The 14580-nt window shown below is 55.1% G+C and overlaps 1 protein-coding gene across 1 annotated transcript; it reads left to right on the plus strand.

The window, feature by feature from the left end:
* The first annotated feature begins 792 nt into the window (after positions 1-792).
* Positions 793-13678, plus strand: Wnt10a (wingless-type MMTV integration site family, member 10A). The gene is made up of 4 exons (XM_013036531.1): positions 793-1394; positions 2292-2554; positions 10517-10896; positions 12975-13678. The coding sequence occupies exons 1-4, from the start codon at positions 1282-1284 to the stop codon at positions 13470-13472; spliced, it is 1254 nt and encodes a 417-aa protein (XP_012891985.1). The 5' UTR covers positions 793-1281; the 3' UTR covers positions 13473-13678.
* Positions 13679-14580: the final 902 nt, after the last annotated feature.

The following is a 14580-nucleotide window of genomic DNA, read 5'->3' on the forward strand; positions in this document are numbered from 1 at the left end:
ACCATTGCTGCTAGGCTGGGAGTCCGGGCGAAGTGGATCAGTTCCAACTCTTCCACTCATTAGCTGTGTCATCTTAAGTAAGTCATGACCCTCTCTGAGTCTTAATATCTTGTGAAAGATACTAAGGGGGGGAGGCTAAATAAAATGATCACAAAACTTGCTTCTAGGAGTAAGGTCTCTCAAATGCCCCCTCCCCCAACCAGGGTGCTTGGCTCCCTAAGGAAGCATTTACTAGAGATCTGGCGCTCTGGCCTTTTAGTGGACCCGTGCCTAGATGAGGTGGGCCTCATTCACTCCATTTCTCAAGGGGGCAGAGGTACCTCTTTAAGGTCACACAGCAAAGGGCAGGACAAGCCAGAGGCTGTCAAATCCCTTCCTAGAACCCCACACCTGCTTCCCCAGGCAGGCAGGCTGGTGTAGGGGTGGGGGTGGGGTCCCTTCTGATCCATGGAGGCAGGGGCCAGCCCCCCTCTCCCGTCCTGTCCCCCCCCCCCGCAGGTGTGTGCTGGCTGGGGTGGGGCGGGACGCTCCCCAGCCCTGCCTGTCTCAGCCTGACAGGCGTACACAGACCAGTCAGCCCTTCCGGCCCCTGCATCTCCCCAACTCCACTTGGGGTGCACCAACCCCAACACCTCTCCTCCGGCCTCTGCCCTCCGGCTCCCACCCCTGGTCTTCAGCAGACGCAGTGGCCTAGCGACGCGCACACGCCTCCACCCCGTGACGTCACGTGGGGAAGAGCTCTAAGACACTACATGGGTGTGGGGGGGGAGGCGGCAGAGCGCCCCAGCTTGGGAGTCAGGACAGTCACACATTCTCCGGGCTGTGGGGCTGGGCGCAGCCAGCGTCGCCCCCCCCTGCACCCCCCTGCCCTCCGCGCGCACCCTGGGACGCGCAGGCTCTCCAGCGCTGCGCTTGGGGGGGGCTCCTCGGCACCCCAGCCTTGAGTCCCCAGCTTGCTGCACCTCCGGGGGTCCCCCCCCTCCTAGCCGCCAGAGACACCAGGAGTTGTCGCAAGGGGGCCTCGGGAAATTCCCTGGACCCCTGTGCCAGGAGGTGCCCGGCTCGCCCGCTCCCCACCCACACCCCCCCGAGGGCGGTGCCCGGGGGCGCTGCCCCATGGTGCGGGGAGGCGGGCGCCGTCTGCTCCTGGAGCCGTGACCTGAGTCGGAGCTGTGTGTCGCAGCCGCCCCGACCCCTGCTGATCATGCGTCGTCGTCCCTGGCTTGCCAGTCCCGCCGGGCTGTGAGCCCCTCATTCCCAGCCGGGCACGGCCCGCGCGCCATGGGCAGCGCCCACCCCCGCCCCTGGCTGCGGCTCCGACCCCGGCCCCAGCCGCGGCCTGAGCTCTGGGCGCTCCTGTTCTTCCTACTGCTGCTGGCTGCCGCCGTGCCCAGGTGAGCCCTCACCTCATGCTCCGCCCTCCTGGAGAGCTGGGACCCCCGGGGCCCGGGGCCTCTGGCGCGCCTGCGGGCGCTGGGATCCTGAAACCAGGGAGGGACAGCGAAATGCTGGTCTCCAGGGAGTGAGCCAGTTCCCTGAGAGGAGGGGGTTGGACTGGTGACAGGATATGGGCAGAGTCCAGGGAGACAGGGCAGTGCCCAGGGGAGTGATGGCAACTAGGAGGGGAGGTGAATGTGGAGGGAGGGAGTTCCTGCCATCCTGGCTGAACACCCCCACCCCACCCCCTAACTCCAGGCATAAACTCAAACTACCAGTTCCACCTGGCAGATCCACCCCAACAGGGGCTCTGGGACTGGGAGGTGGTATCCAATCCCAGGTGGGGTCAATGAGGGACTGCAGTCATAAAGGGTGTGCACTGTGTGTGTGTGTGTATGTGTTCACGAACAAGTTGTGTTGGTATGTTGGTATGTATACATGCATGATGCTGAGTGCTCATGGGTCAATATAGAAAATAAACGCGTGTCTTTGTGTGTGTCTGGTGATGTGTGCACATGTGTTCCCAGGGCTGTCCACCACAGTGTGTGATGTGTACTTGAGTCAATGTGACAGATGGCGGGCAACATGCTTGTGGGAGTGGGCTCAGTGGCAGGCATAGAGGATGAGTAGGTGGTGAGGAGGAGGAGGAGGAGGAAGAAGAAGAGGGGGAGGAGGAAGAGGTGGTGGTGGTGGATTGGTTGTGGTGGTGGTTAAAGAAAAGTGCACTGGTGGGCCCAGCCTCCTGAACTGGGAGTTGGAGTAGAGTGTTTCTGGCCTTTGAGGTGTGTGTTATTAAATGAGGCCCTCATGTTTTCACCCCCCATGCTTACCCACCCCACCCTATATGCCTGCAGGTCAGCACCCAACGACATCCTGGGCCTCCGCCTTCCCCCAGAGCCTGTGCTCAACGCCAACACAGTGTGCCTGACATTGCCCGGCCTGAGCCGGCGGCAGATGGAGGTGTGTGTGCGTCACCCTGACGTGGCGGCCTCAGCCATCCAGGGCATCCAGATTGCCATCCATGAATGCCAACACCAGTTCCGGGACCAGCGCTGGAACTGTTCTAGCCTGGAGACTCGCAACAAGATTCCCTACGAGAGTCCCATCTTCAGCAGAGGTAGCTGCCCTCACCCCTGCTTTACCCTGCCCACCCAGCACCTCCACCCTAGAACCTGTTTGCCAGCCATCCCTAACTATCAAGCTGGCAGCCCCTCAAACCCTCACATCTGCCAGCCTTGCTGCTTTCTTGCTTCTTTCTAGTCTCTGGAAAGCCATGGGGGGGGGGGAGAGAACGCGCAGACAAATGGGACCAAAGTGGCTATGGCTGAGGGTTGGTGGCAGGTTCTTATACCTGAGCGCTGGGCTCTGGAATTAGCCTGCCCTGTCAGTGACACTGCCTACCTCAGGCCCAGGAAATATGCCCATCTCTTACCTACCTCAATCTGTGCTTTACTTAGCAAGCCACACTTAGGATGGAAGGCCTTCGAGGAGGCACCTACCATCAGCAGAGGGGGTAGGAATTTCCTGCCCAAGAGGAAGCACCAAGCATGGGCAGGTAGATGGTCTGTTCTTCTGCAAAAGCTCTGTCGGCAGGGTCCACCACCAAGCTTCGGAACCAGAGCACTGGGTGTGTGCCAGCTTTGGCATGGTGGCACAACAGTCCTGTCAACCCCTCACAGCTCCAAGGTGCACAGACTGCAGCCCACACTTTGTCCTCTTTCCTTGATTTCTGGGTGACCCACGGCCTACCCAGACAATCCCTAGAGGGGTCTGGAGACAGCAGGAAGGCTTGTAACCCACTTTGACTTATGCCTACCTCCCAATCTATCATAAGCTTTGAATCAGGTCTTTGGCGAGGGGAGGGAGGGGGCAAAATGGTGCCTTATTTCCTGAATTTGCCTAGCTGGGTATTTACCTGAGATTCTCTCCCACCTGCTTGGATGGGACAGGTAGCACTCCAGTCTAGGGACTTGCCCCTAATCCTAGTTGATAGCAGAAGAGGTCAGTCAGCAGGGGGAATGCCCAAATATTAAGTCGCCTCCCTCGGGGCCTGAGGTTTCTGGGGTTGAGCGAGTCAGGTTTCTGTGCACCTCAACTTCAGAAAGAATCCAGCCAAAGCCTTTCCCTTCTTTCCGGGACCCTTGCGCTTAACATCTCTTGGGCCCCCAAGTGAGAGGCCACCCCAGCCTTCGGCAGCCCGGCCCCGGGCCGCCGCCCCGCCTCTGCGCGCTCCCTCCTCCCTCCCCCGCGCGCCCCGGGCGCTGTTTCTACCCGGCCGAGCCCAGCCCGACGCGTGTGGCGGCATGCAGCCGCGAACTAATCCCCGCGGGCCGCGGCAGACGGCTCCTGCCCCTGCCGCGCAGCTCTCCGAGGAGAGGGTGCCCCCAGCCCCCTCTCGCCCCGCGATCTCACCGCTCGCGCCCCGCACGGCCTCGCCACCGTCCCGCCGCAGCTGTCTGGGGACCCCACCCCACCCCCTGCCGTCAGGCCAGCCCCGCTCCAGCCCCGCGCCCCGCCCCGCCCCGCAGCGCGCGCGCGCTTAGCTGACACCAAGTGGCAAGGCCTTGGCTTCTTCCAAGCACGGGCACGGGCCGCTCCGGGCTGGCGCTCCCCTCCGCCAACGAGCGCTCGCTCCCCAGCTCGGGATTCGAGATCCTTCGCTCTCCCCGAAGCCTTCATTTCCCGCTGACCCTCGGGTCCCCAAGGGGACTCCGCAGCCCTGGCTTCCGTTCCGGCTCACTTAGGGACGCGGGCCGGCGCTGGGGTTCTCACCCCTGCCGCTTCGGATGAGGCTGGGCGAGCTCTTCCGCCCTCTCCCTGGCCTCGGTGTCCCCTCTGGTCATTCCCGATCCCTCTAGACTGAGCGAGCCCAGGCGTCCTGGTTTGGCTCCTGGTTCTGGCCCGTGTGGCCTGGAGAAGGACCTGGGGTCTTTGAAGCTTGGGGGCGAGTTTGGAGCGGTGGAACCGCGAGGCTTTGGCGCAGCGCCAGATGCTCCTGGGTTCACCTGCAGTTTAATAAGCGGGAGGTGAGCTGGGGGGGGGGACGGTAGGGGGGGAGGTTAGGGGCGGAGGGGGGGGGAGGCTTGCCGGGGCTAGCCAGGGCGGGGCGGCGCCCAGCGCCAGGAGGGGCGGGACTGAAGCTCCTGGGTTCCTTCCTCGGCCCGGAACACCGCCCCACCTCCCTGGCTTCTGCCCCCCCCCCCCCCCCCCCGCCGTTGCAACACCTCATTTCTACCTCTCCCTCCTCAGAGGAGGCGACTTGGAAAAAAAACTGCCACTCCCCCTTCTCCACCTTGCCACCCCCGTGTCTGCCTGCCACCACATCTGAATCTGTCCTTCTGGGTCATTTCCTGACCCATTTTGGACCTCTCTGCTAGAGCTACCTAAATTTGAACCCTGTAAAGCTACAGGGTTGTCTTTTGTCTCTGCCAGTCTGGTATCTTTCCTGGTTCTCCCTCCAGCTAGGTATGGATTGATCATTGTGAAGTCAGGTGACCTTGCCTTCCCCCAAGGATATCCTGGGGTTGACACTTCATCTGATCTAGGCTGCCAAAAGAGTTCTCTTTAAGTGAAGTCTGCCATGTTTGAATTTCCAAGACTACTAAGCGGAGGTAGATTCTTTGTGTTTTCCTTAAGGCTGCTATGGTCTCCTGATTGTCCTGACACCTTTCCCCAAGATGGTCTGAGCTGGAGAAAAGGTTCTGATAAATGAGGTGCTTGAGCAGTCAGCCTAGACTACACTACACTGGGAATGTAATAGTACTTTACCTAGCCAAAGACAGGTTCTGAGGCCAGAAGGAGGGTAGGGACAAGCACAGAGGTCTTGGGGGGGGGGGAGGTACTGTCCCTGAGCTTCTTCTGCTCACTCTACCACTTGAGAAAGAGCACCACTTCTGGCTTTTTCTGCTTATGTGGTACTGAGGAACTGAACCCAGGGCTTCACGCATGCTAGGCAAAGCACAAACCACATTCCAGTCCGGTATTCCTATTTATTTATTTATTTTATTGCCCTAGGGACCCAGATACATTGGTTACTGGGCCTGAGACTGCATAGAATGTATCTGTTGGTGAGGAACATAAAACCTTTCTATCTCTTTCTTGCAGGAGGTAGGGACAGGAGGGAAAATTGTGGCAGGAGCTGCTGGGGGATGGAGTCAAGCACTGGTCTGGGCAGAAAAGTGAGATCAGGGAGAGGCTGGAGGAGCTGTTTGTGAGATATGCAACGCAGGTCTTGGGAGCCACCACAGCTTAGGTATTGCCATCTCGAAGGCCCAGACCTACTTGGAACAGGTAAAAAAACTGGATCTGAGGCCCTACAGGAAGCCAGGCTCCCAGCCCAGAGGAACATAGCCTTTGCTCTCTAAGATTTGGCTCTTTTCCTGCTGACCTTTTTACTTATAGGACTTGGAGTGTGTGGTGGTACTGAGATGGGGAAACCAAGACACAAGCAATCATTTCCTAGGATCACTTAAGGTCCTATGATTCTTTTGACACTCAGTAAATCAGCAAATGTATCAGACATTTGCTGAGTATTGAGCGCCACTTTATCTATGATTTGGGGCCCTTAAATAGTCCCCACAGGCTAGGTCCTGTTACTATCTTTATTTTACAAATGAAGTTAAGAAGGGATTGCAATTTGCCATTCATTGAACAAATTGTAAGTGAACCGTAGAGCCAGGACCCACCTGACTTTAGAGTTTGTACCCAACCCCCTGCTATACTATACTATACTGCTTCCAAAGTTGCAAGGCCAGCTTGAACACCCACCATGTACACAGAGGTGAGCCAGTGCAGTCGGATTGTACTCCAAGACATAAACCTGATATGCATGCTCCCCCACACACCTACTCATGTTTGTGCAACCATGTAGCCCCAGCCATTGTCACGCCTAAGTGTTCCCACATGCACAAAATTCATTCTCTTCCCTCCCCCTCCCCCCTGCCCCCCTTGCCCTCTCTTCCTCCCTCCCTCTCACTGACTAGGCACACCAGCGCATGAGTTATTAGCATGGAAGGAATGGAGACCAGACTTCTCTTTCCTCCCTCTTTGATTAGAAGGGGAGGAGCTTTAGCTTCTCTAACCCCTAACCCCTCCTAGTTCCCTGCTGGCCCCTGAATCTTCTTTCTTCTATACTCTCTATCCCTCTAAGCCTCCTTCCCTAGCCCTTTCCTGGCTGTTGGCTGCATGCAGCCTGTAGCAGCAGCTGACTCCACTTAGATGCTGGCAGTCCCTGTCCCAGATCAAAGGGAGGGCGGCTAATTGTGCGTCTTAACAAGACACCCCCCCCTTCTGCTCCGGGCAGCCCAGCTGGCCATGGCCCCACCCCTTTCCCCCTCCAGCTGGCCAGATGGCACAGTGCCTGTCTGCCCCAGACAGTCGGGGGCAGGATCGAAACTGGGGCCCTGAACAGGAGCTGGGGACAGACCCAGTGGGCTGGACTTCTCTGAAGCCTGATACTTGTGGCAGAGAGGGTGGCTAAACAGGCCCTGCCTGGTCACCTCCGCACGTGGCTGTGACAGCTGTCAGAGGCCATGGGGGTAGTGTGGGAGAAGGTCTCTTGAGCTACATGGAGTAAGATGTTCTGTGCAAGCTGTAAGTTTACATTTCTCCATGTCCCTCCAGGCCTGCCCTTGAACTTGACAGAGCCTACAAGATGGTAGTTGGCCCTGCACACTCCCCTTGACCCTCTTCTTGCACTCCCTGGTGCCAAAAGTAGACAGAGACTTAGAACTGAACTACCAGGGCTTGGGCTCCCCCATTTCCCATAGTATATGCTTGTGTGTTTGGTAGTAGCTGTGGTGTGTGTGTGTGGAGGGGGGTGGTGATTTCTGAGATTTGAGTATTGCCATGTGTACTAAAGCAGGCTGATGATTCCCCTAGCAATAAGAGAAGTACTCTGAGTTCCCATGATAAAATGCAGGATGTACTTCCCAGAGACTTGGGATCTATCCTCCTTCCCTAAGGGGGAAGGGCCTAAGGGCCCTGCCACCCCATAGCTGTTTCTGCTCCTCTGAAGAAGCTCCTGCCAATTCCCAGCATCCTCTTTGAAGGCTCTAGCACAATCCTTTCCCCTCAAAGCGGCTCCTCATTGGGCTTCTTATGGATAAAGGTACCAAGAGACCATGAACTAAAATGAGAAGCTAGGAGGGAAAGCCTGATTCCTAGTTTTCCAGTAATCTGAATGGTTTAGTTTAGAAATGGATCATGAGCTTCTGCACTCAGATCAAAGGATCAAGGTGAAACAATGATCTCAAAGTGTAGCAGGGTTCACTGAGGTCAAATAGCTAAAAGAACTTCTCAATAATAACTGATGTTTACTTAGCACTTACTATGAGTAAGGCACTATTCTAAGCATGTTAACTTATTTAACTGACCTTAATTTATTTAATTTGTGTGTGTGTGTTCACACATGCTGGTCCTGGGGCTTGAACTCCGGACTGGAGTATTATGCCTGAGCTTTTTCCGCTCAAGACTAGTGTCTACCACTTGAGCCACAGCTCCACTTCCAGCTTTTTTGGTAGCTACTTAGAGATAAGAGACTCATAAATTTTCCTTCCCCTGGCTGGCTTCAAACCATGGTCCTCAATCTAAGCCTCCTGAATAGCTAAGATTACAAGTGTGAGCCACCAGTGCCTGGCTTTAATTCTTAGAACAACAATGAGGCAGGTGAAGAAACTGAGGGTGGTTAAGACATTTGGCCATGATTATATAGCTTTTATCGACTACTAAGTGGAAGTACCAGGTTTGAACCTAGGTAATCTGTCTCCAGAGTGCAATTCTTAAATGCTAAACATCTTGTAGTATCTGTATTATTATTATTATCATCATCATCATCATCATTATTGCAGGAGGACTGAGCTCTGTGATACTGAGGCTAAGGATTAAGAAGGCTGGGATTTCTGTCCAGTCCTGATTAGTTCTCTAAGGTCTGTGAGACCTCTGAAAGCATGTTCCTCCAAATCTTACATGCTGAGGTGGAAGGACCCAGAGTTTTTATTTCCTCTGAATATTGGCCTCTCCCAAGATCATGAGCCTTCTTCCAGGTTTTGGCTTCTAGAACAGGGACCCATGGAACAGCGGGAATCTCTTCCCTCTGTGTGGGCTGTTCTTACGCCCAGCTTCTCCATTGCCTGCCCTGTCTGGGGTCCAGAGCTTGTTGGAGACTTGTACCACAAACTGTTCCTATCTAGTCTTTTCTTTGACACATAATAATCAAGAAATATTCAGCTTATCTAGGCATGGAGATACACACCTCTCATACTGGCTACTCTAGAGGCCAATCCAGGAAGAAAAAAAGAGAGAGAGAAGAGATCCTAGTTCAACAACAAAATACACAACAAAAAGGGCTAGGGCTGGAGTCATAGCTGAAATGGTATTGCCTGGAATGCTCAAGGCTTAGGGGGTTCAATCCTCACTATTATGAGGAGAAGAAGAAGGTGGAGGAGGAAAAAGAAAAAGAGTGTCAAGGAGGCTGGGAATGTGGCCTAATGGTAGAGTGCTTGCCTAGCATGCATGAAGCCCTGGGTTCAGTTCCTCAGTACCACGTAAACAGAAAAAGCCGGAAGTGGCATTGTGGCTCAAGTGGTAGAGAAACTTTGAGCAAAGAGAAGCTTAGGGACAGTGCCAGGCCCTGAGTTTAAGCCCCAAGATTGGAAAGAAAGAAGAAAAAGAAAGAAGGAAAGAGAGAAAGAAAGAAAGAAGGAAGGAAGGAAGGGAGAGAGAGAGAGAAAGAAAGAAAGAGAAGAGAAAGGGAAAGAAAGAAAGGAGCAAAAGTACCAGGGATAGGCTGAGATTTGAGGCTTTCTTTTCTTTTCTTTCTTTCTTTCTTTCTTTCTTTCTTTCTTTCTTTCTTTCTTTCTCCCCCCCCTCTCTTTCACCACAGTACCACTTCTGTATTTTTCTGTTTCTCAGCTTGGACAGGGAAGTCCATGAAACTCTTATCTCCAATAAACTACCCCCTCCCCCTAAAAAAGTCAGAAGTGGAGCTCTGGCTCAAGTTAGCCTTTAGCAAAAAACAAGCTTAGAGATAGTGCCTAGGCCCTGAGTACAAGTCCGAAGGAAGGAAGGAAGGAAGGAAGGAAGGAAGGAAGGAAGGAAGGAAGGAAGGGAGGGAGGAAGGAAGGGAGGGAGGAAGGGAGGAAAGGAGGGAGAGAGAGAGGGAGGGAAAAAGAATGAAGGAAGGAAGGAGGAAGAGAAAGGAGGAGGAGGAGAAAAAGAGGAGGAATCCCTTGTCTGCTGGTCTGAGGGATGAACTTATCCCTGAAAGTTGGCCATTGGCCACCCACAGGTCCAGGGCATTCCTAGATGGCCCAAGCTGAAGCATCAAGAAGGAAACACTGTGGACAAGGAGTGATTCAGTCAAGGAGAAAGACAGTCCTTGTCCCTCCTGAGTATATAGTGAAAGGTGACTTCCCCTTCTGTGTTCAACACTACTAGTACTGGATTCACCTATATCATCACAGACAGGCAGGGTGGCTCTCAGGCCTGTCCTGTGGACCAGGGGTGGAGATAGTTCTTAGGCTGGGCCTATGGTAGACTCACACCAGAAGGCAACCTTGGGGTAGGGCTCTGTAGTAGCAGACTATCTATCTCGCTTTACTCCCCCCTCCTGCCCACTGGCATCTCTTGGGGCCTAGAATTCCATCACAGTTAATTTACTCTTTAGGTTAAACCTTGCCTTCTTTCTCTAGGCTATTTTTAAATTACAGATATCACCATAAAGGCAATAGATTAAGTCCTTGATCCGAAAAAGAATGTGTTTACTCCATACTTTCTGCCCTAGAGGAGAGAAACACAAATTCTGAACTTGCTAAGGGTAATGCTAGTAAGGGGGAGAGAGGGGAATGGGGCCGTTGTAAAAAGAAGAGTGCTCTGGGGGAAACATCTTCACTCTATCCTGTGTGCAGAATGCCGGCTTTTGGTTAGATTTCTGCCCTTTTTGGAATCTGCCCTAGACTACCACCTCGTTGGGCCTCAGTTTCTCCTTGATGTAACAAGTTTGGACCCCGGGTGGGTAGAAGAAAAGTATGGGATGTCGTGGCCTCGTCAACGGCTCTGTTTTCTGGGTCACTAACTGCAGGTTTCCGAGAGAGCGCTTTCGCCTACGCCATCGCCGCAGCTGGAGTGGTGCACGCGGTGTCCAACGCCTGCGCCCTGGGCAAACTTCGAGCCTGCGGTTGCGATGCGTCGCGACGCGGGGACGAGGAGGCCTTCCGTCGCAAGCTGCACCGCCTGCAGCTGGACGCGCTGCAGCGCGGTAAAGGCCTGAGCCATGGGGTCCCAGAACACCCTGCCCTGCCTCCTGCCAGCCCAGGCCTGCAGGACTCTTGGGAGTGGGGCGGCTGCAGTCCCGACGTAGGCTTCGGGGAGCGCTTCTCTAAGGACTTTCTAGACTCCCGGGAGCCTCATAGAGACATCCACGCCCGCATGAGGCTCCACAACAACCGAGTTGGGAGGCAGGTGAGAACCCCATCCCACCCCAGACCCTCTCCCCATCCTTCTGCATAGGCTCTGTCTCCCTCCTCCCCCACCCCACCCCCAGTCCTTTCTCTTTTCTGGGGACTATTCTGCCTTCTCTTGATTCAGCAGTCTTCCCATTGCTCCCTCCTAATTCAGTCTGCGAGCATGCCTTGAGGATCTTCTGTGCACCAGGCAACAGGGTTTAGACAACCCTGCTGGGGCATCAGCACAGTCCCGCTGAGCAGCTTGCTCTCATTTCCTCTGGTGATCTTCAGACAAAGGACTGAACTGGCAGGAGCTAACTCAAAGGTCTAGGTCTGGGCTGCCATGCTTTCTCCTCCCCAATAGAGCCAGAAGATGGAACTTCATCCAGTTGCCTTCCTCCTGCCCTTTCTGCCCTCTGCCCTCTGCCCTCGGATGCTCATACTACTACCATGCAAAGAAATTAAATACATGAATAAAAAAGGAGAAGAAAGGGAAGAACTCTCTGCACAACAGACTGCATGTATTGAGTGCTTACTGTCAGACACTGTCCCGAGCTCTACCTACTTAATCTTTTCAACTACCTTGGACAAGAGCCTTGCTACCAGCTACATGCTTAGATAGGGAAATCAGGGCCCAGATTGACCAAGAAGCTTGCCCAAGGTGATGCAACTAATGAGACAGTGACTGTTTCCCTGTGCACTCATACCCAGAGGTCCAGGCAATGCTGTAATACCTTATTGGTCCTCTTGGAGCTCATCACCTTCTTTACTGGCTATTCCATCCCCATCCCTCCTCTTGGCCTGGCCTAGCCTGCTCAGGAAGCCTCATTCCTGGTTTCTCTTGCTCTTACTTTCCCTTGGCCTCCTAGCCCACTCCTTCTTCCTCCCACATAGATGCCTAGCTGATTCAGCAATTGCCATCTTGAGTTTGAGGCAGGGTAAACTGAGGCACACCTACTCTCAGATCCTCCCCAGCCCTTCTCTGTGCCTGTGGCCCCTTTCCCAAGCTTCAACACCACCCCAATCCTACCAACAGTGCCTCCTCCTCATCGTCGTTAAACTGGTTAATTAATGGCTGCTGCCTGTGAGAAGCAGATGTTCTGGAGCTGTTGGCCTGGGGAAGCATTGGGCTGGTTCCCACGTGGTGTTGGCACCACAGGCTACACATGCAAGCGGCGTGGCCCTCCATGACCCAGAGGGGCAGGTTCTCCCTCTCCTATGGCCCTCCTGCCCAATTTTGGGGGTTCCAGATCCTTGTTCTTCCTGAGAAGTGCTTGAACAGTGAAGTGGTGGTGAGGGGAGGATGTGGCCAACTTCCTGTAGGATGTCTGGCAAGGATAATGCCAAGGAGTTCTTTGGGAGGAGGTTGGAGAGCAGGTTGAGCACTGGGTGGGAGGCAGGTAGGTTGTGTTCTCCATAACCATCTCCCTTGGTGGTCTAGGAACCTGTTTCTACTTTCTAACAGCCTGGCTGGCTCGCTGCTCTCCCTCCTGTATTTACATAGAGCTTTGGGGCCCCTGTGGCCACTCAACATAGGGCAGAATAACAACCCTGGTCAGTTTCGGCACCCTACAAAGAGCTGTGTTCAGCATGGTAATGGTGGTGGTGATCAATCTTTCTCCGCCTCTCTAAGAGACCCTCCCCCCAACTCCTTGCTCACAGCCTGGGGAGAGACCAGAGCCTTTGGGACTGGGATGTAGTGAGGGCAGACAACCCCCTGCTTCTGGGATGGAGGGAGAGGGAATTCCCCTGAAGATCCGGGATCCCCAAGAACTCAGGAATCTACAGCCCCCAGCTCCAAGGGGCCCCTGCAGCTGCGGGAAAAGGCAAGCCAGATAGGAAAAGAGCAGGAAGGAGGGAATTCCCCCAGGCCTAGCCTGGTGGGAGGTAGGTGGGAAAACAGCCGGGGAGTTTGGGTTGTTAAGCTCGGAAGTTGTGAGGTGCAGCTGGAAGGGTCGGGGATCAGTGATGGCATCTGTGCAATGGAGCTAGTTTCAAAAGCCTCTGACACCTCACAGTCCAGTCTCCGAGGCGAGAGGAGGGCCCGGGGATGGCCGCCCCGCGTCCCGCCTCACCTGCCTCCTCCTTCCGCAGGCGGTGATGGAGAACATGCGGCGAAAGTGCAAGTGCCACGGCACGTCGGGCAGCTGCCAGCTGAAGACGTGCTGGCAGGTGACGCCCGAGTTCCGCGCCGTGGGGGCGCTGTTGCGCAGCCGCTTCCACCGCGCCACGCTCATCCGGCCGCACAACCGCAACGGTGGCCAGCTGGAACCCGGCCCCGCGGGGGCACCCTCGCCGCCGCCGGGCATTCCGGGGCCGCGACGTCGGGCCAGCCCCGCTGACCTGGTCTACTTCGAGAAGTCGCCCGACTTCTGCGAGCGCGAGCCGCGCCTGGACTCGGCGGGCACCGTGGGCCGCCTGTGCAACAAGAGCAGCGCGGGCCCGGACGGCTGCGGCAGCATGTGCTGCGGCCGCGGCCACAACATCCTGCGCCAGACGCGCAGCGAGCGCTGCCACTGCCGCTTCCACTGGTGCTGCTTCGTGGTCTGCGAGGAGTGCCGCATCACCGAGTGGGTCAGTGTCTGCAAGTGAGCCTGATCCCGAGAGAGGGGCCCCTTCTACAGCCTGGGCCCCTGCCGCCTGAGATCTGGGCGCCAGCACGGCATCTCCCTTGGCTCCTGGAGAGGAGGTGGCACCTCCCAGCTCTGAAAAATCTACAATCACCTGACAGTCCACGCCTATCTAAACCCCACTGCCCACTTCCACGGGCTCTAAGATTGATTGGTCTCCCCTCTTCCTGCCCCATACAAGTGTTAGCCAGGCAGCCTAGCCTCTCCGACCTATCTCCCCTTCCCCTGGAGTGGGAGAAAATGAACTGAAACGGATGGACTGGGAGAGGTAGATTAAAAAGAGGAGCTGGACACAACTGAGCTGAAGTGGTTCTATAAAAGATCCCAGACACGCTCCCTTGTCCCTCCATTTAGCAGATATTTATTTTTGCAATCTTTTCTATGGGCCTCGGGGGAGAGGAGAGGCCATCTTGGAGTTTACATGCTTGCTAAGGGAGCTGGACAATAAACCAATAAACATATCAGCAAGGGCATTTTCAGATAATGCTGTGGGCTATGAGGAAAATAAAGCAAGGGACCAATGGAGAGTGGAGAGGAGTGGGAGCCTTTCCTGTAAAGGCAAGATTTCTTGCTGAGACCTGCCACGTGGGAAAGAGAGCCATGCAGAGAAGGAAGGGAAGGGCTTCCTGGGTAGTGTCTGTGGGATGCCAAAGTTCTCAAGGGAGAAGGAGCTCTGCTGTTGAAGAAACAGCAAAGAGGCCATTTGGACTGGAGAGAGACATCTAGGGGCCTATCCAGCAGCAGAAAAGCTAAGAGGGTATGTAAAGCTTGCATTATGTGTCTGTCTATGCCCACCTAAAGGAGTAGAGATTTTATTTAGGAAGAATTAGAACCTTCAGTCTTAAACAGAGACCCAGGAGATCAGTCCCATGGGTAACAGCTGGAAAGCTAAGTAAGGGGTTATAACAATCATACAAAACATAGTTGAACTGGATGGCAGCATTGGAGATGTTGAGAAAGGGCCAGATCCAGGGATCCAAGCACTAGGTGCCAGGGCTCTAACCGCCCACTTTGTGCCTGAGCCCTCTGCCACAAGCCAGGACGAGTGGCCGTGCCCAGCAGCAACCGTC

This window comes from Dipodomys ordii, unplaced genomic scaffold (genome assembly GCF_000151885.1).
Source record: "Dipodomys ordii isolate 6190 unplaced genomic scaffold, Dord_2.0 Scaffold1, whole genome shotgun sequence".
NCBI lineage: Eukaryota > Metazoa > Chordata > Mammalia > Rodentia > Heteromyidae > Dipodomys > Dipodomys ordii.